This window comes from Bombus vancouverensis, chromosome 13 (assembly GCF_051014615.1).
Source record: "Bombus vancouverensis nearcticus chromosome 13, iyBomVanc1_principal, whole genome shotgun sequence".
In the NCBI taxonomy this organism is placed as follows: domain Eukaryota; kingdom Metazoa; phylum Arthropoda; class Insecta; order Hymenoptera; family Apidae; genus Bombus; species Bombus vancouverensis.
The window spans coordinates 6,287,920-6,312,698 of NC_134923.1; the positions used below are offsets into that span (position 1 = coordinate 6,287,920).

The 24,779-nt window shown below is 33.2% G+C and overlaps 4 protein-coding genes across 6 annotated transcripts; 3 read left to right on the forward strand and 1 right to left on the reverse strand.

Moving 5' to 3' along the window:
• The first annotated feature begins 137 nt into the window (after nucleotides 1-137).
• Nucleotides 138-6,985, forward strand: nanos (RNA-binding protein nanos). The gene is made up of 3 exons (XM_033343434.2): nucleotides 138-443; nucleotides 2,185-2,404; nucleotides 2,953-6,985. The coding sequence occupies exons 1-3, from the start codon at nucleotides 302-304 to the stop codon at nucleotides 3,098-3,100; spliced, it is 510 nt and encodes a 169-aa protein (XP_033199325.1). The 5' UTR covers nucleotides 138-301; the 3' UTR covers nucleotides 3,101-6,985.
• A 219-nt stretch (nucleotides 6,986-7,204) lies between these two features.
• Nucleotides 7,205-10,386, forward strand: LOC117162596 (uncharacterized). Its single transcript, XM_033344439.2, has 6 exons — nucleotides 7,205-8,157; nucleotides 8,227-9,104; nucleotides 9,193-9,352; nucleotides 9,448-9,725; nucleotides 9,819-10,030; nucleotides 10,119-10,386. Exons 1-6 carry the CDS (start codon nucleotides 7,811-7,813, stop codon nucleotides 10,233-10,235), a joined length of 1,992 nt encoding a protein of 663 aa, XP_033200330.2. The 5' UTR covers nucleotides 7,205-7,810; the 3' UTR covers nucleotides 10,236-10,386.
• Nucleotides 10,387-12,114: 1,728 nt separating this feature from the next.
• LOC117162605 (phenoloxidase-activating factor 2) lies at nucleotides 12,115-16,486 on the forward strand. Of its 2 annotated transcripts, none has more exons than XM_033344445.2 (6): nucleotides 12,115-12,274; nucleotides 14,134-14,511; nucleotides 15,043-15,342; nucleotides 15,428-15,696; nucleotides 15,862-16,025; nucleotides 16,156-16,486. In XM_033344445.2, exons 2-6 carry the CDS (start codon nucleotides 14,150-14,152, stop codon nucleotides 16,357-16,359), a joined length of 1,299 nt encoding a protein of 432 aa, XP_033200336.1. In that variant the 5' UTR covers nucleotides 12,115-12,274; nucleotides 14,134-14,149; the 3' UTR covers nucleotides 16,360-16,486. The 2 variants fall into 2 exon arrangements, with proteins under 2 accessions (XP_033200336.1, XP_033200340.1); XM_033344449.2 differs by having other exon boundaries at nucleotides 14,134-14,478.
• Nucleotides 16,487-16,960: 474 nt separating this feature from the next.
• LOC117162626 (transmembrane protein 230) lies at nucleotides 16,961-24,694 on the reverse strand. 2 transcript variants are annotated; one of them, XM_033344457.2, is made up of 4 exons: nucleotides 24,070-24,694; nucleotides 23,222-23,337; nucleotides 22,948-23,070; nucleotides 16,961-22,756 (listed from the first exon to the last, which is right to left on the reverse strand). In XM_033344457.2, exons 1-4 carry the CDS (start codon nucleotides 24,092-24,094, stop codon nucleotides 22,619-22,621), a joined length of 402 nt encoding a protein of 133 aa, XP_033200348.2. In that variant the 5' UTR covers nucleotides 24,095-24,694; the 3' UTR covers nucleotides 16,961-22,618. The 2 variants fall into 2 exon arrangements, with proteins under 2 accessions (XP_033200348.2, XP_033200354.1); XM_033344463.2 differs by lacking the exon at nucleotides 24,070-24,694 and adding an exon at nucleotides 23,755-23,909.
• Between the last annotated feature and the right edge of the window lie 85 nt (nucleotides 24,695-24,779).

The window sequence follows — 24,779 nt, forward strand, 5'->3', positions numbered from 1 at the left end:
CAAAATCGATCACTGTATGTTTTATTGGTATCGTATTACGCACTTACCTACATATATTTATGAATACAGGCCCAAGTGTAGAGGCACCATCCCCACCATCGGGCCCTTTGGTAGCGATCGTTGGTCACAGTGACATAGTATGACACCCTAGCTCGTCAGTTGAATTTCGAAACTCGACTGTGCTGGACCGGGACGTTTCGTTCGCTGTTTTCCAAAGTCTTTACATTTTCAGCGTTTTCTTGCGAAAAGTCGTGCACTACCCGTCTTTCTCATTTTCACCTTCTCTCCGTTTATATTCACAATGCATATCTTGTGCCCGCAAACACTTCCGTTGCCAGAGGTATCGAACATGTTTTATCCGTTCAACACTAGTCTCGAAGAGGAAATCAAGAGATTGTTTTCTAATTTCACAATCGAAACTCCAAACTCTTCACTTCCAGATGGTAAGTTGATTTAGCATTGATTATTTTCAAGGATATTTCTATAATTTCGCACGATTTTGAAGATACGGAATTTGCTGGAAGAATCTTTAAGTAATACTAACGTCGAAGATCGATCGAAGCGAGACAGAATGCTTTATCGATTTTATATCGATCTTTAGAGCCGGTGAGATAAAAAGCTATTTTAGCCTGTGTTAAATTTCCAAATTACGTATGTAGATGATGTAACGTAGCATTGTGTAACGTAACGTAATCTTCTGCGTCGTAAACGATATATAGCATCTTCATACTTTTCGTTCCGTAGAAATTTTATTCTTTCTTTCTTTGCTTCTGTTCCCTATCTAAAATGACGTAATTTAATAACACGATGCGTTCTACAGCAAATTCTAATCCCTACGTCATAATATTTTCGTAAATATTTCTTCTTTATTAAATCGTATTAACTAAATAGTAGCGTAAATAATCTTTAGACGTAACCACAATAGTTTTCTCATTATGAATTCCCTATGACTTACGATAAATATGAACTGTCATCGATGACCATTTGTTTCGCTAAAAACAAGAAACGTGTCACACCAATCCACAAGCAACGCGTTTCTTATTTATGTAACACGAAATGATCGGTAGATTGATTACTGATTAAAATTCAGTAAATTAGGTAGTGATTATAGCTTTTAATTTAATGTTTCGATATTGCGTTTCAATTTGAAATTGCGTGTACATATCATGGTTCATAATGCGCGATGAGATCGCGTTCCGATTATCAGATACCTTACATAGTTTGTAAACAAACGAATCGATAAAAGGAATTCTGTATTCTAAAACGTTCTGCGAAATAGCTTGTCCTTCACGATCGCTAGAAACGCATATTCGACCGAGTTCACCGAATCAAGTAAAAAATATCACCTGCTAATTTAATCGCTAAATGCTTATAATTATTTTTTAGTTCGTATTTTACCAATATTTTATGAACATGTAACGACATGTTGACTATTTGTTTCTTCGAAGAGAAAAGACAAAGGAAGAAAAAGAAACGATTCAAGTGATCGTTCTTACCGCGATACAGATATTCGAGATCGAGTAAACATAAACAGAAAATGGCAGGTTTTTTGCTCCACCTTAGGTTAAGGGAGCTGAAAGATGATAATTGCGATGGTAATATTCGTATCTCAACACATCTATTCAAAATGAAAACATAGAAATTTTATTGTTAGAGAATGTGTTTTCAATATTGTTTTCGCAGAGAATGTGTTATCAATATAAATATTGTTTTCACAATCTTTCGATGGTTTTTAAGTCGTGAGAATCATAATAATTGTCAGGAATAATATTTATGTTCGATTACACGACCATGTTGTTTTTCGTTACTCGAAAAATCAGGACGAATCTGTTTACAAACTATGAAACACAAGACTTACGGCCGTTATTTTCTCGACTTACACTTTCTCGCATTAGACCTCGAAAAAGCCCTCGCTCGACAAAAATAAACTAGACGTGATTATCCCCGGAATATTGTATTTCTTTGTAATCGTTCCGTCACCTTCGCAAGCTTTCGATGACTAACGATTGTCTTTAATGCGATCTTTTCACTAATAAGTTTCTCACGTAGAATTACTTTTTATTTATTCGTCATACATTACGTCACTTTAATTGCTTTTCTTTTGTTTTTCTTTTTCCTTTTCCTTTTCCTTTTCTGTGTACTTCGAAACAAAGCAATTCATGTAATTTTACTTGGTTGTTGTAGTCGATGAAGTAATGGAAGATTTCCGTCAAAATGGGCGTGATTTTGAATACTGTCCAGACCTGGACAATTTTACGGTGCCAGAAATACCACGCCGCAAGAAAAATAAGAAACCTTTACCTACAGAATGCGTTTTCTGTAGAAATAATGGCGAAGAAGAGGCTTATTACAGGAAACATTTGTTAAAAGATGCTGAAGGTCGCGTTTCTTGTCCGGTTTTGAGGTAAATCGAACTTTCACTTCTCCCGTCGACATATTTTTTCTATCCCTCTGCAGTCCAAACAAAATTCTATTTCGTTCCAACTTGTTCATGCTCGGTAAGTTACTTTTACGTTCTACTGATAATTTAGACGAATTTACACATTTCATAATTTATAATTCCACATTATAATAACATTAGTGAAACTTTACAAATCATTAATATATATATATATATATGTATATAACTTAAGAACGTAAAAGTAAGTAAATAATCATCATCCTATTTGAAAAGGAACTTTATAAACTGACTCATAACTTGTTGAATCATTGATATTCTGAATTGGTAAATTATTATTATTATTATTATTATTATTATTATTATTATTATTGGTATTATTATTATTGTTATTATTATTATTATTGGTATTATTATTATTATTATTATTATTATTATTATTATTATTATTATTATTATTATTATTATTATTATTAAGCTCCAGAAAAAGTATTAAAAAGAAAAAATTCAAGAGCTATAATTTTCAAATTATATTCACACCATCCTTTCTTTAGGGCCTATACATGTCCAATTTGCGGTGCGTACGGAGACGTGGCTCATACGGTTAAGTATTGCCCGAAGAGCCAGAAACCTGGAACATTAGCGACGGTGAACACGTTCAAGCTATTGAGAAACTCCATGGGCAAACGACGCGTCAAGTAAAACGCACGTGACACTCGAACACTCGTGTCACCATCGTCGTGCCATAAAACATGGAAGAATCTATCTACTTTTCATCGAGGACTTCAAAGAACAGATGCTTCGAACTTTTCAAGCGTTTCGGTATATCATCTGCTGACAGGTAATCTTACCATTGTCGCATCTTTCCAAAACAAGCAACGAAATAAAGTGCCTTACAAGAGTATGCGTTCTAATTTCTAGCAACGATTTGCGCAACAAAGTTGCCATCACGTTGATCTGCTGCGGCGAAAGTTTATTTTGCATTTCTTTCACTCTATTATCTTTGTTCTTCTCTTTCTTACATTGTATTTATTTCTCCCCATTCGTGCAATAGCACGTAGTGTACGTAGTGAAAGGGAGACGTAAAATAAACCTGGAAATTTCTAGAAAAAGCAAAGACCGTTCTTGTAACACGAACCGTCTAGACAATCGAGAGGCTGCATCCAAAGATCTTATTGTTAGTTGTAGGAATTATACGAAACGTGGTGCCATATATTCTCGTCAAACGTGTCGTTTTAGCTCTTCCTTGCAATATTGCGAACAAATATTCATTCGTATATGAATATACCTAGTTTTTCCATTTTTCTCGAGCCAGCACTTGATACTATAAATATATTTTTTAAATTTATATACGTTTATCGCATTTGCGTAACGTCCACGAACACCTATATCCCTTAATGTTAGTCTTCAACCGAATTTTACGCCGATGTAAGAACGAATTGAGTTCGATTTATTGAAACGAATATGTACTGTGATAATGTGAATAAGAAGATTAACAATTTTTATACGACAGTCAGATATATGACATTGTTCAAAATCGTACTGATTCTCTACAAACCGTTTAACAAACGCAAATTACATTTTCCGATCTTAAATGCTTTGAGTCAGGATTTTTTTTATCGAGACACGTCAATGGACAGAGAGAATTATACTTATTTGAGCTGAAATGAAACAAAGCAACTCTTACATGATATTGCGACTTGAAAGCTTTTACGCAGTTTTATTTACCAACATTAAATGTAACATGGAGACTGCGTTTGTACTTTACTAACGGTTAACCAAAATTATAAGAGAAAAGTTCTTCTTTTTAAGGTTAACTTCTCTTAAACGACCGACGAGAGGGACCAATGAAATAAAGTTCCTTTTAAAGTGTATACTTGATCGTTCCATAACAATTAAATAGGTACGTAGAATATATACAAAAGTTTGCAGCTCGTACATTATACTTTTAATTTACCAGACTTCTTTCATGACGCTCGTCATTTTCGAACAATGATCGAAATAATTAAAAAGTGAAATTACGCATAGTCTCTAGATATATTTATGGATGTTTAGTTACTTTGATGAAACCGACGAACTTGCAAAGCCTCTCGTTCCTGTGTCTTGACTGTGAGTCTCGTCGAAGGTCACCGAAACGAGAATACCAGCAATTAGTCGTGATGTTTACATTCTTTTGATCGGTACTTCGATAACTGACGGTCAGATTCGTGGCTCTTTCCAGGCAGTGGCTTTTTTGTTCGCCGCTTCACCGATCTTTCTTAGTGCGCGTATTTCACTTTAGACATCCGTCACAGGTTCGTCGAAGCGTACCAAGTCGAATCAGATAAGTACGTATCGTTCTGTCATATTAACCCTGAATGTATACGAGCGACATTTTACCGCGCTATTTCGCTGCGTTTATATATATATCTGTCTTTATTGTTCTTAATAAGAAAACAAAGAAAGAAGAAACATAAAATATCGCTCTCGTGCATTTAGGATTAACACAGCTGAACGAGCGGGTGAATGCATTGGTTTCTCTGCAGCGAGTTTGCTTTTGTAGTTTTGGAAATATTTTTGAATTAGATTAAGCGATAATGTCGAACCTTTAGTATATTCTTTATACTTTATTTGGTAAATTTATGTATTTTCGAATGATCGAAAATTTTTGTTTTGCGTATTTTCATATCTAGTGACGAGTAGATTTAAGGTTAATTTTCACAGGGGATTTCGAATACAGTTTATCGTTTGGCGATAGCATTTAACGAAACTATTTAAGGAAAGATGAGAAAACAATTGTTTTCCGGAATACTTTATCGATAGATTTTACAATTAGTAATAAAACAGTTGCATAGTTGTATGTAAAGGTATCGGCTCATCATATTGGAGATTATGTCTGAGGAGACGTAACCTATTGGGCGGTTTTGAAATCGTATTAGAATTGTTTCGTGCAATTTAATAGTACTTCAGATTTTCTTGTGACACTTGTTTGTGCACGCAATGAGACAGAAGAGGAAGAACAGTCACTCCTGCTCTCTGTAGTGTTGCATTGCTCAAGTATTTCCTCTATGCAAGATCGAATTCCGTGTTGTAACTTTTAATCGAAATTTCAGGGAGTTGATATGGATAGAACAATGAGCTTATAGATATGTGTACATTAATTAGATTTCTATTACAGAGTCTTTTATGTTCAAGTTCCTATTATATAGTAATTATTGGTATTTACGAGTTAGGATATTATTACCTATAAAATAAGAATGACTATATTACTTCTGGAGATACATTATGATTGCCGAATACTTTTGTACCATAGATTGACTGTATTCAAGGGGAGAGAGACTTAACAACTTCTAAGAACGAGACCAAAACGATGGCTCGTGTATCTTATTGTCTTTTTTTGTTCTCCTAATGGGTAAATTAGAGATCCCAAATCTAGGGAATTACTTTGTTTTGTTACTTTCGTTACATCTCTATACTTTTTGAATTTTTTCCCCTATGTGGAATTTATTAATGTTATAAAGAAATAAGGGTCGATCCATAGACTGCTGTTTCTATATATGCCGTAAGATATGAATTGTTTATAAAATTTATTGTATTTCTAATATTTATATAACTACTAACATAATAACATATACATAAATACTAGTTGTAATTAAGTATTATCTATTGATAATGATGTATAGCAGTCCAAAGAGATAAATAAATGCGAGGAATAATCGAAAAAAATTTTTACTCTGCTGATATATCGTAAATTATAACGTGACCTGCGACTTTCTTTTTATAGTATATATAAAAACAATGCGCAAAATAATTAAAGAAGGAAGCCATGTTGCGTTTACTATGTGCACTGTCGTTGGCGTTATACGTATAGTACGTATAGTAGATGATTCACAATAAAACGCGAGATGACGTTACAGTAATCTGATGCCAGTGTGGTTTACGATTATGAGCGGCAGGTGATAACGTAGTAATAGCAGCTAGAAGAGAGCCCTAAAGAGTACAGAGAAGGTAGAAGCTAATTCCGATGGTTATTACGCTGTAATATTCCTTACTCGTTCCACATTCCGTTCATCCCTGATATATCTCAACACTGTTCCTGATAATCCAAAAAGAATTGTACAAATGTTAATTTCCGCGCGATTATTCTTCGATCGCATGATCCACTCCTTTGTCAAGCATATTATTATATATTATATGGCGAGCGATCGAATGTGGCGAAATTTTTTAGAATCTTCAAGAACACACGAGAGAAAGAAGCGAATGCTAATTTTGTAATTTGATGATGTTCAATAGTATGATGAATGCTTATTTATTTTGAATTTATTTTGATACGAATGAAAAAAGGGACATGTGATATTTTAATTTAGTTTCGATCTTTTCACAACGATGCGCTCGCCATTTCTGCATTGTAATTTTACGGTATATTTTGCGTATTTCCGTCATGATACATTATATATGTTTGCATCTCATCATTTTTCTTATCATTAATGTTATTTGTACTACTATATTATTAATATTATGTTATTGGCGTGACATTATTTAAGTGTACGTAGTCTGATAGTTTGTATCATGATTATCGATGTTTATTAAAGAATACTGCAATTTAAACGAGTGCTTATTTCAAAATATAACCTAACTCAAGAGAAGTAATCGATGTTTAATTGTCCTTTATCAGAAAATCGTGTATAAAAAAAGAAAGGGAAGATGTCACATTTTACAGGCAGAAACCAAACTTTGCGTGACGGTGGATTTCATGGAAACTGTTCACGTTTTATACGACATACGCGTCGCCGAGCACAAATCGTTTCGCACGCTTCCAACCGGTAGAACCAATTACGTCGCTGCGTTTCGATGATTAACCGTCAGGAGGATTTTTGTAGCACTTTTTGCACCGCGACTAAAACGTAATATCTTTTCTTCTTAATCCGACATTCCCTCTCCGTGTTCAAATTTAATTTCAAACATCGACATCAGGAACACCCAAGTTAATTTATCCGACGCTATTTAAACGCAAGTTATTTATTTCGCGCGCAGATTAACTCGTAGCTGGTCATAATATTTTATGCCGATACTTTTGTGATAGCCGATGGTTTACTAGGTAAGTGGGTCACTCTTTGTATTCGTTACGACGAGTTGCTCAAATAATCGCTCCAGTATAAGTGGATATTGTCAATGATTTTATTATAGACAAGCCTAGCGTATCAAAATAGCTCTTCACTAAATATAGAATAACCAAACAGAAAGAAGAGCTCGTAAACATTATTAATTTTTATCTGGCCGCATCTTCGAGCCAGTGGATAAACCATGACGTAGTTGCGCTATTGTTTAGAAAATTGAGAACTTGGTCCATATAATAAAACAACCTATTAGCCTTGTGAATGAAATCTGGATATTCCTAGTATGTCAGGAAACCGACACATCCTGTATACATAAATGACGAGTCGTGTTAAAAATCGTTCAATAGAGAACGAGCCAGCGAATAGAAAACAAGCCATGCTGCGGCCTTTTGTGCTAGTTTATTTTTTCACGATCTTCTTGATGATTACAAAAATAATATCTTCTAACAAATCGAACGAAGAAATGAGAAAAGTGGACAGAACGTTTCACAGTGCCTCGTCACCCTTATTCTTGTTTCATCTACTCAAACTGAAGAAAAAGATCCAGAAGATAGAGAATGTGCCAACCATCCCGCCAACCGCAGACTGCATTTGCGTTCCTTACTACCTATGCGACGCTAACCGTACTATAATTACAGAAAACATTGGAATGATCGACATTCGGTAAATTTTTCTATACCACCGATAAAATTAATTCGTTTGGTTGACTGATGGTCTCTTATGTCAAAACAGATACCGAAGATGCACCGGAGACTTGGAAGTGTGTTGTCATCTACGGAACGCAACAGTCACCACCACTACTATGAAACCTACTACAACTACAACAATGAAACCTACTACTACTACTACTATGAAGACAACTACCACTACGAAGGCAACCACCACTACGAAGGCAACCACCACTACGAAGGCAACTACCACTACGACCACTTCGACTCTTCCGCCGGTGATTTTTCCAACCACAAACCCTCAACCTGACCCAATCTGTGTCTGCGTGCTTGTAACTCAATGTGATGCAAACGGAATCATCGGCTATGGCGGAGAAGGCGTAATCAATCCTCGTCTGCAATATATCGAGTGTCCCAGCAGCAACATGGTGTGTTGCAGACCGACCAGCGTGATCCAGTATCCTGTAGTAACCAATCCTCCGGTTGTCTCTCCACAAATTTGTGTATTATGTGGAAATGCAATCCAGTGCAACAACGGGGTCGTGATTCCAGTAAACGTCGGGATCGTGAATCCTTTGGTGACTTACAATCAACAGACGTGTCCTGTGCCAACGTCTTGCTGTCAGGGGATAAACACAGGCTATGGAAATGGGATTCCAGTGGTAATCGGACCCATTAGAAATCCTGGCACTTCTCAGGCTTGTTATTGCATGAAAAGTTGGTTGTGCACGCCAGGAAACTCTGTCAGTACGGGTGGAGCTGGTGCCATCGATCCAAGGTTCTCCGTGTGTGGAAACACGGACGAAATTTGTTGTCGAGCCTCTTCTACGATCAATATAGCAAGAAATCGCGATTTAGATGGATTAGGAGAGAGTATTATAAATGGTGAAGCGTCCTTCTCGCAACCTGGGTGTGGTATTCAGAATAAAACGTACGCGGCAGGTACATAGATTGTTGTAAATGATTGTTGAGTCTTGTTAAATTAATGGAACGTTAAGTTAATCGAAACTGATGTTTTATTTTCTCACAGCCCAACCTTACCCTGTGGACACTGGAAAAACGTATTTCGCCGAGTTTCCGTGGATGGTAGCTCTGTTAACAATAGAATCAGATGGTAAATATCTATTCCAATGCGGAGGATCTATGATTACCAAGAGCGCTGTCCTTACGGCTGCGCATTGTGTTACCAAGTAAGCAGATTATGCAAATTTTATAACTGAAAATTCAACTTGACTATTGAATACTAAAATTTACGAGAAAAGGATATTAAAATATAGCTTGTTAGTTTAGGAAATGGTAGACCGATAGCGCGTTTTGGTCAATGGGATCTGGAAAATCAAGCCGGCGACCAACCGTTACCCTTTCAAGACGCAAACATAAAAGCCATAATAACCCACCCCCAATTCTATAGTGCTGCTCTATACAACGACATAGCAGTGGTCATTTTAAGTGGACCGGTGAAATTGAATGTCAACGTTGCCCCTATTTGTATGCCGCAGCAGGGATTAACATTTCCTGCTGGTACTAGGTGTATCGGCACAGGTTGGGGAAAAAACTCGTTCGGTAAGATCATTACGATATTTGTACGTTTTTCTATTTATACATAATCGCAACGTCCTCCTATTTATCAAATCGTAATCAAATGTCACAACACAGGTGGAACGTATCAAACTGAGTTAAGGAAAGTAGAACTTCCTCTGGTGGACAGAACTGATTGTCAAAATCGTCTTCGAACGACGAGATTAGGAACGTATTTTCAGCTACATAGCTCCTTTGTTTGTGCTGGAGGAGAAGCAAATAGGGATACGTGTCGTGGAGACGGCGGTGGACCTCTTGTGTGTCCTACAGCCACGGGACAATACTTTCAGGTATCATATTACTTCAAGTATTACGTTCTAGAGGTGCCTATAAATGAGAAAAAAAAGTACAAAAATTATTTTAAACTTCTTTTCTTAGGCTGGTATAGTGTCTTGGGGAATCGGTTGCGGATCATCAAATATTCCCGCCGTTTACACGAATGTAGCGCAATACTCGCAATGGATCGGTCAACAATTGGCAACTTACGGGGCGTGATAGAAAATAAATATAGTTTATAAATTTTTTATCTAGTCTTTTTAATTTATGATGCATATTTTTGTGTCATTTACTGTATAAAATTGTGTACCATAAAAAAATACACAGCGCAAGAAAATATTCGTCTTTGTAAATGTAACGAATGTGATAATTTAGCGGTTTGATAAAATTATTTTTGTCATGCCGGCAATTATTTCTATTTCCTTTCTCCCCTTATTATATCAATTTTCCTCGTAGCCATATTTTATGTTCGACAGCAACAATGAGCTACATAAATCAACTAGAATTACTGAACTCGAAAATACCGAGAATAATAGTCAATGCCCATGGTATGTCAGAAACGAGGATATACGCAAAGATTTAAAAATACCAATTGTCAAAGAAGAAATTGGCAGGTAAGCAGAAAAATACAAAGGAAGAACGGCGACTTATCCAAACCAGCTGGCTGCTGAAGCGAGCAAAACTCTCATAGAAAGAAGACTAAAAGGAAAACACTCGACTGACCTCGCTAAAGAAATAAGATAGTCAAACTGTCTGGTATCCTGCTGGGGATAGCCATCCACATGTTATTTAGCAATTAAGTTAGAAAAATTTAGCAAATGTCCGGTTGGACAAATTGTAAAGTACAAATTAAATAATAAAAAAGAAAAAAAAAATTTCATGTTTGAATAAACGCAACGTGTACCGACTTTTGTTCGAAGCAATAACAAACATAACCTATAAAACTACAAATGTTTCCTCTAAATATTCCATGAAACTAAACTATGTCATTCGGTTAGAAAAATATTGATTACAGTTTTGAGTCACTAGGAGGTGAACAATGCACACTATTATGATATTTTCTCAGATAATAATAATATTCTCCCATCAATTATCTACGATATGCATCGCTAAATATTATAACGTGAATGTTATATCAATTATTGTAAAATCTCACGAGTTGATAAGAACGATTAACGGGACATTGTTGCGACCTATTTTTTACAACGCATCTAAATTGCATCGATATCATCTATCCATTGTCGCGACATCTAGTGTAAAATAAATCAATTATTATACGTCAAATTATTTATTCAAGTAAAGTCTGATACAAACGATTTCTGCGCGCGATGTCACTGTCTATCTTTGTTACTTTTAACTAGGAAAATAGAGAAAAGTATATAATTGTGGTGATATTGTGCGAACAAAAATGATTTGTCTGCATTAGATCTATATGCTCAAAACAACAAAGAAATGACAAAATAACAACAAAGAAATAACTTTAGTATCTTTTTTTTATTTGGAATATGTACGAGTAACTGAAATCAGAATAGTTAAGGAGTTTACTTGACCTTAACATAAAAAAATGGCGAATTCTAAGAACATATTAAATTCCCGACACGTTCTTTAGAAGCAACAGCAGTTGAAATTAAATGGAGATAGATACAAATCTTCGAGAGGTTATCGCTCGATGGATATACGCAAAGTTAGTGACCTGTTAGAATTTTATTTTTACTAATAGAAATACCACTGTTTAAATTCACGAAAACTTGTTTCGGTAACGAATCCAAGAGGAAATCAAGTTCAGTTTTTATTATGAATATCTCGAAAGACAAGCTTCCGAGTTTGGATATCAACAGCCTTTGGAAATTAGCGTTAAGACGTACGTATTGTAGAAAGTTGTACAATTTATAAATAATAGCGTAAAAATTTATAAGTAATAACGAGATTGTTAAAAAAGGGAATCCTACCTATTCCGAAAAGGAAAGAAATTTGCTCGTATAAGTTCCATGGTTGCGCATGGGAAATACCACCTAAGTGGTGGGAGCAAGATCATGTTGATACCGAATGGGTTAAGAGTTCAGAGGAAACATAATACGCGTTATATATGAACGCTGGAATGGAGAATCATGAAATCATGATCACTGGTGGGGGCAACTCTCATAAATGCTCGAAGCTTGGCTGCTATATGTGCAAACGAAGAAATCGTGAGCTCGACATTCTGTTGTGTTGCTCTTCCAGAAGAAAACTCGGCAGCGTATATTTAAGATCGATTTATAGTGAGTACTCCATTGTTTTTGATATACGACGTATTACATGAACGTGATGTATTGTATTGTAGTTATATACTTTTTGGTGTTTAACGAAATTAAATAATTAAAGTAATAGGAATATGATTATAAATTTTAGTTCTTTTCATTTTTGTAAAAAAATCAATTTGTAAATTATGTAAATAAACCTTGTGGAACTATAGAGAAATTCTAGGTACAACATGTGTCACACTGTTTATAAAGATATAAAAGAAGATAAAGGTATGAAGAAATTGTTGGAAGTTTTCTTGGAAGTCCTTGACGGGCAATACTAACACTTGTTTCCTTGAAATGTGATAAATACGTATGTACTTATTACGGTTACAGTAATTTCTGTAAAAGTATCTTTGATGGTTGATTTTATATCTAAGTGACAAGTTCGTTCGGTTAATCAACGTAAAAGAGTGAAAGAATATTTCAGTTCGAGAATGTGGATGTTTCGACTGGATGGTCAACCGGTTCTATATAATAGTGTCAAGTAGATCAGGAGAAAGGTCAGTGTCACGAATACCCGATCTGACACGAATGCGGGGGCAGATGCTTACATAATAATTTCCTATTAATACGATGCTTTGTTAAGTTTTACATTTAGTTCTTGGCATCATTGTTCTGACTGCATGTTTCTACGATTTTCCGCTTTAATGATTTTATTTACATCTCTTTTAAGCTATCGCGATAAATCTTGGAAATTTCGAACAGGAAAACTTTGCTTATTTAGAATTCATGGATTATTTAAAAACATTGCGCAACATGCTGGATAATTAATTGCGTTCAGCCACCCATGACGAAGTTTACAGTCAAATGTTGATTTATATTTGGTTATGCAGTGAAAATAATTATTTTTTCTAGGAAACCTTGAAACGCTTGTCTTAATTTCAATGATTGCGGTTAGATTGCGAAACCAACCAATTATTATTCGTTAGACCGCGAACTTCTCCGGATTTCCACAGCCTCTTCAAGTCGAATATTTTCCTGAATATCAAATGTATTTTTTTATCAAGGTAAACGACAATTACATTTATCAATATAGTTGATAATCTGCCTCGTCGACTAGTGTAATGAAGATAAATTATCTTACGTTGGACGCTAATGTCGACTATGAACGATTACCCCGTGTATATGTTTTGAAAGCGTTAGAAGAAATTAGTATGAAACTACATAAAAGACGAGTAATGGTCATTGTTAATGATTGAACACCTCGAGCTTACCCTACGGTAAATTTTTCGAAATGCTTCCCGTATGTTTGTGTATCTAAAGGGGGAAGAGAGAGGAAGGGAGGGATATCGTCACGTCATACCGGTTTCATCTTCGTGAAGTCATTCTTATTTATATGCAAAATAAAATGAGACTACCGTAGTCAGCCTATAATCTCTTGCGATGCCCGTAGACATTTACCTTGGGGCATCCATTTGAGTATCGATTTTGTCCTTTTGCGGACATTCAGGTATGTGCAAACTATCGATGAACCAACCGCATTTTCTTTTTTTTTTTTTTTTCTTGCGAGACTGGTGTTGTAACTAGATTAACAAGTTTTCTTTATAAAAATATTTTATTGCCTCGAGAGCGGATTATTTTTCTTGCATCAAATCGAATCGAATCTTCATTCGAAAAACATTCATTGACCAATCAAGTAAATTATTCAATCTATCCTCTCGAGACTTGACAAATCACGCCGAGGGTTTATCCCAAACCCGGAAAAGGTCTGGTTAATATCCTCTTATAGTCCCTACTTATACCATCTCAAGAACTCAAGGCCTCAAGAGCCATTGCACCTCATGCTCTTGAGATTGTAAAGATCCACTCTAATCTATGGAATAATTCTGTTTCAGAACTTTCAACACAGCAATGTGGAGAATACTATTGACACTGGCTGTGTCCAGCTTTTCTTTGGTTGTATCAGCCCCCCAAAAGGATGGTGGATTGGATTCCTTGATAGCGAGCCTATCTGGGACAAATTCTTCAACTCAGACCCCTATGACGGACAATGAGTTGAATGCTTTAATATCGAACGTATTTACTCAACCAATCAACCAACCAATCTCCACTACAGCGGCGACTATTTTGGGTACAGATAACAAGACGAAACAACCACAAGAAGACTGTACATGCGTGACGTATTATCTATGTCGAAACGGCACCATTTCAGACGACGGAGAAACAATCATTGATATCAGGTCCGGTTTCAATGATGAGACTAGATATGTGGGGTGAGTTCTAAAGATTGGTCTCAAAATGGCAAGTGTTAGCACTGTTATTGGCACAAGTAATGCACGATTGTCAAGTAATATTGGATTGATTGTATCTACGCTAAGAACATATAGACATATTTATCGAGTGTGAATAAATACACAGCAAAGCTGATTTTGCATGTACGATGATTCGTTGTCTAACAAAATATGTGGATGTCAGGTTTGTTTATTACTTGTTCGTGTGAGCTTTAATTCTCATTGAATCGAATGTGCACGCCGCATGAGACTATCTTTGGATCTACTCCAAATAGATTTTTCGTTTTATGTAATGAAAGCAATATCGTCAACCACTCTAACTAGTATTACAGTTAAAATTCTTTTGATGTGGCTTTTGAAATATGAAGTGAGAAATTTGTGTAGCCAGAAATTTGTACACTTGGATCTTTATAGTGTCATTGTATAAATTATATCTTATTTCTTTGTATCTTCATTATAATATTGATTTATGGAAATATAACCTCAAAAATATACACAATGTTAACGATACAGAGCCTCATGGGGCAAGTGCGCGGACTACATGGAAGTCTGTTGTAAGCCACCAGACAGGACCAACGAAATAATTACGCCCCCGCCAATCGAGAGAAAAGGTTGCGGGCAAAGACATCCCAACGGCGTTGGTTTCAGAATTACCGGCGCCGTCGATAATGAAGCGCAATTTGGCGAGTTCCCGTGGATGGTGGCTATATTGAAGGAAGAAATGATCGGAAATGAGAAAGTGAACCTTTATCAATGCGGAGGTTCCTTGATTCACAAGCTGGCTGTTTTAACAGCCGCCCACTGTGTGCAAGGGTAAATAATCTAGTCCTTCTAAATATTATGATTGACATCGATTCACCTGGCATTTTGTAACTAAACACTCGTAATTTTCCAATAGAAAACAACCATCTGAGTTGAAAATTCGTGCTGGAGAATGGGACACGCAAACTAAGGACGAAATATATCCTCATCAAGATCGTAAAGTAGAAAAAGTAATCGTTCACGAAAATTATAAAGCCGGCACTCTATTTAATGATTTCGCCATTTTGATCTTGTCTGAGCCGGTGAATCTCGTGGACAACGTGGATCTCGTTTGCCTGCCAGAACGAAATGCTGTGTTCGATAATTCTCGATGTTTCGCTAGTGGCTGGGGAAGAGACATTTTTGGTAAAGATCTCCAGGCGAGCGCCTACAGTTTTACGTAGATTTCGAACTACCAGAAAGCGTGCTGATATAAACACAATACAATTACGAAATTCAATTTGAATAGATCTATTCAATCTTATTTTAAAAATTCTCGAACTTCTAATTGGAACGTTTGTTGGTTTATAGGTAAGGAAGGACACTATCAGGTAATCTTGAAGAAAGTAGAATTGCCGATAGTGCCTCGTAAAGAATGTCAGGACAAGCTTCGAGAAACTAGACTAGGAAAATACTTCCGTCTTCACGAAACCTTTATATGCGCTGGTGGAGAGGCTGGGAAAGATACTTGCAAAGTAAATTAATTATTATACATAGATCTTATAATCAGTTGTCAAATCCATTATAGCTTTTTTGTCATGTACTATCATGTATTATCACGTAAATCATATATCATGTATTATAGAATATAAAATTTTCTTTTAGGGTGATGGAGGAGGTCCTCTTGTATGCCCCATGAAGAGTAATCCTGGTACGTATTTACAAGCAGGTATTGTAGCATGGGGAATCGGTTGCGCGGAAGGTGGAACTCCAGGTGTTTATGCCAATGTTGCCTCAGCGCGTGATTGGATCGATGAACAAATGGCTTTTAACAACTTGGATAATACTGTTTACCAACCTCAAGCATAGACTGACTGATTTTTGCAAATCTTTTTATAAGTTTGTATACATAGCAATCAATGTCGTTTTTCCATGGAAAGACTGCTGTATTCTTCGGGTACTATTTTTTTAATAATAATGTGCGCGAGATCCGTTAGTGGATTTTTTTTTCAGAAAAATATTCCCTCGAAACTTAGATACTTTTTTACAATTCTAAATAGCTCTGGCATTACTTTCTTGGTTAGATTTTTCCTCTTTCCCTTTGTATTGTAAAATTAAATGTGCAAAATAAACGTGGAAAATAAACGTGAAAAGTAAACGTAAATATCTAACGGGAAATAACAGTTTCTGTAAAGTTAAAGCTAATGATTGAATATAATTTTTATGTCGAATAACTAATCTGTCAAATATCTCCACAGTTAAAAAGTATGGAGATAAAAAAGAATGTTAAATAATGGTGATCATAAAATTATATTTGGTCGTAGACTTTGTCACGTAAAATTCGTGATAAAAAAGGAAGAGCTGAGCAACAGCTTAACTTGACTGTCCTTTTATATTTTTATATGCTTTTATTCACAAAAGTGGTTAAATACAATATTACAATGAAGTAACCAAGTTACAAACTATTGAAATAGTTGTTCAAATCGCGGTCATGACTGTATCCAAATGCTACCAAATGTCCAAATCGGACAAATTGTGAATGTAAACAACTAAATAAAAAAAAAGAAAAGACTGCACCCAAGACAAGTCTCGTGGTCGAATGCTCGCAGTTTTATATGTTGAGTTTGTCGAAGTTGAAGAGCATGGAGAGGATGAGTGGCCTACGTGATGGGAAAAATTTGGTGTTGGGCCGTATGCAAAGGTAAGGTCAAAATTTAAAGATTCATTGTCAGGTAGCGTGGAATGACGTGAATTTGGATATGGTCGTTGTCACAACTTCTACAAGGTGCACTTAACACGTGTTTGGCAAATGAAATAGCTTATGAGCATATCACTCCATTGATTCTCTTCAGATACGCTATAGAGACAGTCCAATGTATTGTGTTTCCAGACCCTTAAGCATATTTTAGAGAGGTATACCTGCTTTTTAGGAAAAATATCCTGAACAATCTTTCGTTGAGGTTGGTTACACGAGCTAGAAACGTTCACAATTGCTTTTTTTTTTTTATTGAAATGCAATTTTCCAATCAGTGGTTGACATAATAATTCGTTTACACGGCTGTCACGTGACGAGGTCTTAGTTCAAATTTTTTGCATATATACATGGATGTAAACGCGGAAAGTCGCATAAATTTTAAGCGTTTCATTTGTAATACATAGATTGAAATACATTGTGTGTAGTTAATATGAAATTTTATTTTATTTTATTATTTAATTTGTACTTTACAATTTGTCGAGCTGGACATTTGGTAAATTTTTCTAACTTAATTGCTAAATAACATGTGTACGGCTATCCCCAGCAGGATACCAGACAGTTTGACTATCTTATTTCTTTAGTAAGGTCAGGTAGGTGTTTTCCTTTTAGTCCTTTTTCTATGAGAGTTTTGCTCGCTTCAGCAGCCAGCTGGTTTGGATGTTGCCGTTCTTTTCTTGTATTTTTCTGTGTACCTGAGGATCTCTTCCTTGACCGTTGGTATTTTTAAGCTGCATATATCCTCGTTTCTGGCATGCCATGGGGCGTTCACTATTGTTCTCAGTATCTTCGATTATAACAACTATAGTAGTATGAAACAAGCGCTGTTTTTATTAAGCTTTAAAAATTATATTACTTCCATAGTTAAAAGAGACGTATATTTTTTATATAATTAAAAATATCTGTTTCTTTTTAATTTAACGTACCCTACACTTAATTGTACTTGTAATTTATTTATGTGAAAGATTTGTATAATCTTATTTGAATTCTTTGTAATAAGTTTTTGAATTTAATGTCATAAATTTATGAAAGAATCAAAAAAGCTTTCTAAAATTCATGTACTAATTATTTACAGTATAACTGTTAATATAAACACTTATTGTTGGAATTAATTATTCGAATAATTCTGTACTTTCTAATCTTCTTAACTGATAACAGGCATATTCGTAACTTATGGTAACTTGCGTCTGCCTCCTCGTACTTCTAGTTGGTATAAAAATTTAGTAAGTGGGGGTAAATAAGTTGTGTTGTAAGAAAAAAATGGGCACTTAAGGCTTCAAACGGCCCTGAAACGACGAACTTATAATATATATAAATATTCATTGTACTTTTTGACTCTGTAACATCAATTGTCCTAATGTCCGTTTACACACGTAACTTCTAATTTCGATCGGTATATTTATTCAAGTCAGGCACACTAATCCAGAAACAGCAGTCACATTACTACAAGGGCACATCACAAAAATAGAAAAACGGCTACAAGATAAACAAATAAAAGCAAATCCCAGTAAATGCAACCATATTACACTAATCATATTACACCCAATTGAATGGCACTCACATAACATAAACAAGGCAAGTTAAATACCTAGGACTCCACTTAAACACACAACTTACATGGAAACAACATACTAAATCAATTATAGACAAAATACGGATAAAAAGAAGACAGATGTACTGGCTATCAGAATTAAATCAAAATTTAAAAAAAGATAAATATAATGAAAATTACAATTCAGACTGTAACAATAAAAACCTTGTTGAAGAGGGAAATAATGTAATACATACTCCAAATAAGAATTCATAAGAGCAAAGATTTATTAAGTCAAAAATGTAACGGTATTAACTAGAATGGTACTAATAATACTCCCAAAAAAAGAAAGTTAAGTAGACATTGTGTACCATCCAAAGAAAAATGAATCTTATATATTATATATTGTATAATATAATCGTTATATATTAAAAATAGTTAAAAAATTATACGAGTTAAAAGTTTTAACCAATGATATAGCATTCAGTACTATTGAATGGATGAAAATGGATATTCTATCAAAGTGATTACTGATACACTATGAACCATTGTGAATAATAATGACTTTGAATTCATAAATTGAGTTTCAAAAATACTGAAAGAATATATTATGCCCGGTGAATATTGGATTACATTGAAAAATTTATTGCTTAAGATAGGACATCTGAATCCAGAAATTATAGAAATTATTTTACAAGAATGTATAAGCACACAATCACATACTGAGGATGTAAATTTTAATATTATCCATAAACTAAATTGTAAAATAAATTATAATATACTGTCATCCTTTAAACAATTGATTAAGAATAAAAACAAAATTCAAGAAATAAAAGAAGATATATTATCTGAGTATGATCAAGGCATTGGATCACTAGATTCATGTTCTACGGTAAATGAATCAGAGAGATTATTAGAGACAAGTGAACATATAAATATATTTGAGAAGGACACAAGGAGAGAAATGAAAAAGATAACAGTGATAATGTACAAGATGAAAATTATTCTTTAAAATTATATACAATAGGTAAACAAAAAAATAAAATTTCTTGTTTTACATATTTGCTGTTGTCACAAACATAATTTATACAGTGTCCAAAAAAACCATTTAATATTTGTATACACAGCATACTGAATAAACGAGTTTTAGTAAACATGGATTATTATTATGATAAATGACTTAGTACCAGCATAATGCGTCTTATGTATCATATAAATATTGAATGGTCTTTTTTGAACTCCCTGTATAGTTATTCTTGGGTGTTTATTTATATTATTTCTTTTTTATATTTGGGCATACATATATTTCTATGTATACATATTTTATACTTTTAAATTAAGTTTTATACTTATAAACTAAAATAGTGAATATATATATGTATATATATATTTTTTTGTTGTTTAAATCTGACAAAAATAATTAGACAAGTTTTTATCGATTACATAAAATGTTATTAGCTAATTCTCAAGTTGTCGTATAAAATTTATGTGTTATATTATTTTAAATCGTGAATGCTAAATTTGTATGAACTTGTTTACTTCTATCATAATTTACTATAATAAAATAAAGATTTACTTAGTGACTTAAGGATGATTAGAATATAGGAGTAGAAAATAAGAAAAATCTTTGTATTCATTGAGATAAGATCACAATAGGCAAAAACCAATATGTGACTATTATTATTACTATAAATAAAATAAAGATACACAATTAAATGTTAATATTTATTTAAAAATTCTCCTAAATATATTTTATTTTTTATGTACCTTATAGTCCGAACTAGAGTGACTACTGTATGTTACCAAATATTGTTTGATATTGCTAAATATGCTTTGATTAATTTAGTCAAGAAAAATTTGTGGTAATTAGCATATATATTACTTAAAGATATGCACAGTATGGTAAAATCACAAATTTATTTCTGTAAGATTAATGCTACAACTATTATGCTCTTTGCTGAAATATACTTAATAAATCAACAACCTATAGAAGCTTTTTTGTTACTTAGACATGAGTTAAAAGTTTTTTAATACGTTGGAGATGATATTTAAAATAATTAATTATAGTCATTTTCATATAGCTTACTCTTTTCAGAAACTAGTATCATGTATACTGATCTTTGTAAGTGGAAATTACTGTATATTGTAAAAAATTTCTAGTATATGCTTATTTTCTTCTGCAATTTCTAGTTCAGAATCAATATAGCAATTTTGATCCAATAGGTAAGATGAAAAGTATTGGTTATACAAATATGTAACAAGTATGCACTTTACAAGTATAAACAAGTATAAACATAAACTAGTACCAGTGCTTCTGTTAGAAAAAGATGGCCATTTTATTGTGTGTATTGTAAGAATGATTAATCGTTACCACCTTACACTAATCACTGTTACATATCGTGCATTAATTGCTAAGTTATTTGATAGTGATATCGATTTGTCAAAATATTTATATCATACTGCAGTTGGATTAGGAATATATTTTAGAATACAGGTAAAACAAACAGATACGTACTAATGCATTTTTATATTTAAAAAAGTAAAATTAAAATTTATTCATAAGAAATATTTATATCGATACATATATTATCTTCATTATTTTTTGAGATCAGTTGCCTCCAATGGTACATCTTAATATAAATATTAGATTGTCCGAAAAGCTTCTTTCGCTTCATAAGGTAATAATAGATGAACAATTTTTGTTTTATATTATTTTATTGAATTAGGTATGGTCCATTTCGTTATATTTCTATTATTACGCTCGTGCATAATTCAATAAACTAATATAAAACAAAAAATATTGTGCGTCTATTATTTCCTTATAAAATGAAAGAAACTTTCCGAACAACCTAATACCAATTGGACAAAAGAAGAAATGTATCTTGCAATACTGGATTCAATGATACAACTTTTATTGCATGTTTGACATGGATTCGGTAATATTAACCCAAGAGAATTCAATATATATCTTAATTTTGAGGCAAGTTATACCTAATATAAAATTCATTACGGAAATTTACCAACTTCATAAATGAACTTTAATTCTTTACAAAATATCCCTTTAAATAAGAAATTTATTGGTGAAAGAAAAGACCAATCTGGAAGGATTGAAAAAAGCAAAATTTTAATGAAAAATATATTGAAAAGTCAATTTAATCCACCCATTTTAATAACAAAAAGGAGATTAGATAAAATATGTAAATTAACTAAGAAAAGTATCTTAAGTTACTTAAAGGATAAGATAGAAAAGTAATGAAAACAAGATTCTACTCCTTATCAAAGTGGGTAACTCTTTGGATTAATATTTCTTTACATTTTTTCTAAGCTATTTCGCTTATGGAAATTGATTATTGTTTTAATTTTCATTAGAATTGTTTTATATGTAAGTCATTACAAATTAAAAAATGGCTTTGTTATTTTTAAGTTGACTATGTTTTGGTAGATTGTACAATAAAACTGCACAGATCATTGGTATTATGTAATTACACAATGGTAGAATATGTACATGTAAATTTGTGTTCTTTTTGAAAGTATACTACAGTTATACAAAAATAACATGTATTGTAGTTATAATACTGACAATTAAACTTTTGATATCCTGATTAATTGCCATATGTTTTAAAATTAAATTAAATTAAGATTAAATCCAATACTTGCATAAAATGGACACCTAAGTACAACACCAAATTGTACTGTCATATTAACTGTAAATACTTACATATATATTTCAAGAAAAACATATATCTACAATTTATATAAAACAGTTTGATGTAAATTAAATGTTTAATATATTAATGACGATGTTTGACCTTTCAACTAATACTTAGTAAAAAAGTTGTAGTTCATTAATCAAACTCTGGAATATCATCAAATGAATAACCTGGTACCTTTTGATAAGCTAAAATAGCTACCCTCATATGATAAGCACCTGGTATAAACATTAGAATTCCTAAAATAATAACTGGCCACATACGATCTGAATACTGTAAAAGATAAAGTAATTATTAAATACACATTATATACATTTAAATTATAATGAAATTGTCATTATAAATAATACAGCTACAAGTAAAATGAATAGAATATTCTTCTTAGATATGATAAAATGTAATAGTAACTGTATTATATATTTTTGGCTTAAAAATATTTAAAAAAGGTATTTAAAATATCTTACCTTTGAATCAATATGTCCACTTACAATTAGACTACCCATGATGAGCATAATAGTACCTCCAACAAAAAGAAGAGCAGCTAACATAATGGCTTTCCATGGTATTTTCACAGGTGGATTCACAAACTGTTAGAGACAAATGTAATTAATCATTAGTATTTGTCTTTGTATTATTTTTAATTTAATTACATGATATTTTGATCAACTTTAATTAATGTATTTACATTATTATGAAGTAGAAGAATATTTAAAATGTACATAAAGGATGATATCTGACCTGTGAATCAACAAAGCCATTGTCAGTTTCTGTAAGCTGTGTATAATCCACGTTGTTGAATTGTCTGTCACCGTTGCCAGGTTTTCTTCTTGACATACTCACTTTGTTAATATAATCTATAAAAACGGATAAAACACATTGCATTCTTTTTCATGTGTAACTACCTTTTAAAAAATTACGTATTTTTATAATATCCAAATGATTAATGTCTATGTAAACAAAATTAAATTAATTCCTGTATTATAGCATATAGTTGGACACAAATAAATTTATCTTGCGTAGATAAATAGTGTGTTTCAATTATTTCTGGCAATTTAATTTATAACAATGTTTATTAAAAATCTTTTTTTCAAATATGAACCATTAGCATGTAATACTTATAAGTACCATTTATATTACTACCTAGATTATTTATGTATACATATACATACTACGCAAACGTAATACATGAATTGGGCTTAGAGTACCAAACATTTTAACCTCTTTTATATACACATATATTCTATAATTTATCAATAACTCGCTGTACTTACTTAATTCTTAATTAACACATGCCATCAAAAATAATAATAGAAAATTATCAATTTTTCATTCGTTGTATTCATAGAAACAACTAAAAACAAGCTCTTGTAGGTTATGTGTCTATCAATATTTGATAACACGCGTTAAGTTCAAGACGCATGCGCGTCTGTTACAAGAAGGAATGACTAGATATCGAGGGAATATTTAAATACTTGATTTATCTATCACCGAGTATTAATAAATAAAGATGAAGGCTCTGGTTTGAACGATTTATAATAATACTTTAGTATCAAGAACTAAAGAGGAAATCAAGAAATAGAAACTACCTGTGCCAAACCAGCTCGTCCACATATCAATTAACAATTGCACACTTATGCTCGTGTTGAAAATATGTAATTACTTTCTTCTTCGTCCACTTTCCTATCGATAAAGATAAGATTGCACGATCTTCTGAACGAAAAGATCATGCCGCGAGTTCACTTTAGTAAATCTTTTTAACAGCATATTCTAGCAAATGAATTAAATTCTGAAGAGTTCGCTACTTTTTTGACACTCTTTATATTGATATAAAAGATTCTATAGTCTCTTAAAATACTTGGTTAAATTATCCAAGATTCAATAGTTATGCAAATGAATGGATAAAATTGTATATGACCATTGTTGCCCGCTCTTTCACAAGTTAAGAGGGCTAGATTGGTATTTTCCATACAAATTTTTATGAAACAACATTGCCGATTCGTTATAAAAAACACACTTGTGAAGAAATTTGTCACATGAAACTTAAGTAATTTACGTCTAGACTTTCCTTACGCACACCACTGGCATAGGCAACTTTAACCTCGAGATTTTCGATTACGTTTGTCAGTCGGTCGGATCGATCTGCGAAAATGAAGAGAAGTGGAAGCTGTGCTTTTCTGCGCCACGACGTTTGACGCAGTGCCGTACAGTGGCGAGGGTTCATCACAAACGCAATAATGCTTAAAATTTTCCAAACAAATATTCCACTGCAATATTTCTTATTTACATTCATATCACT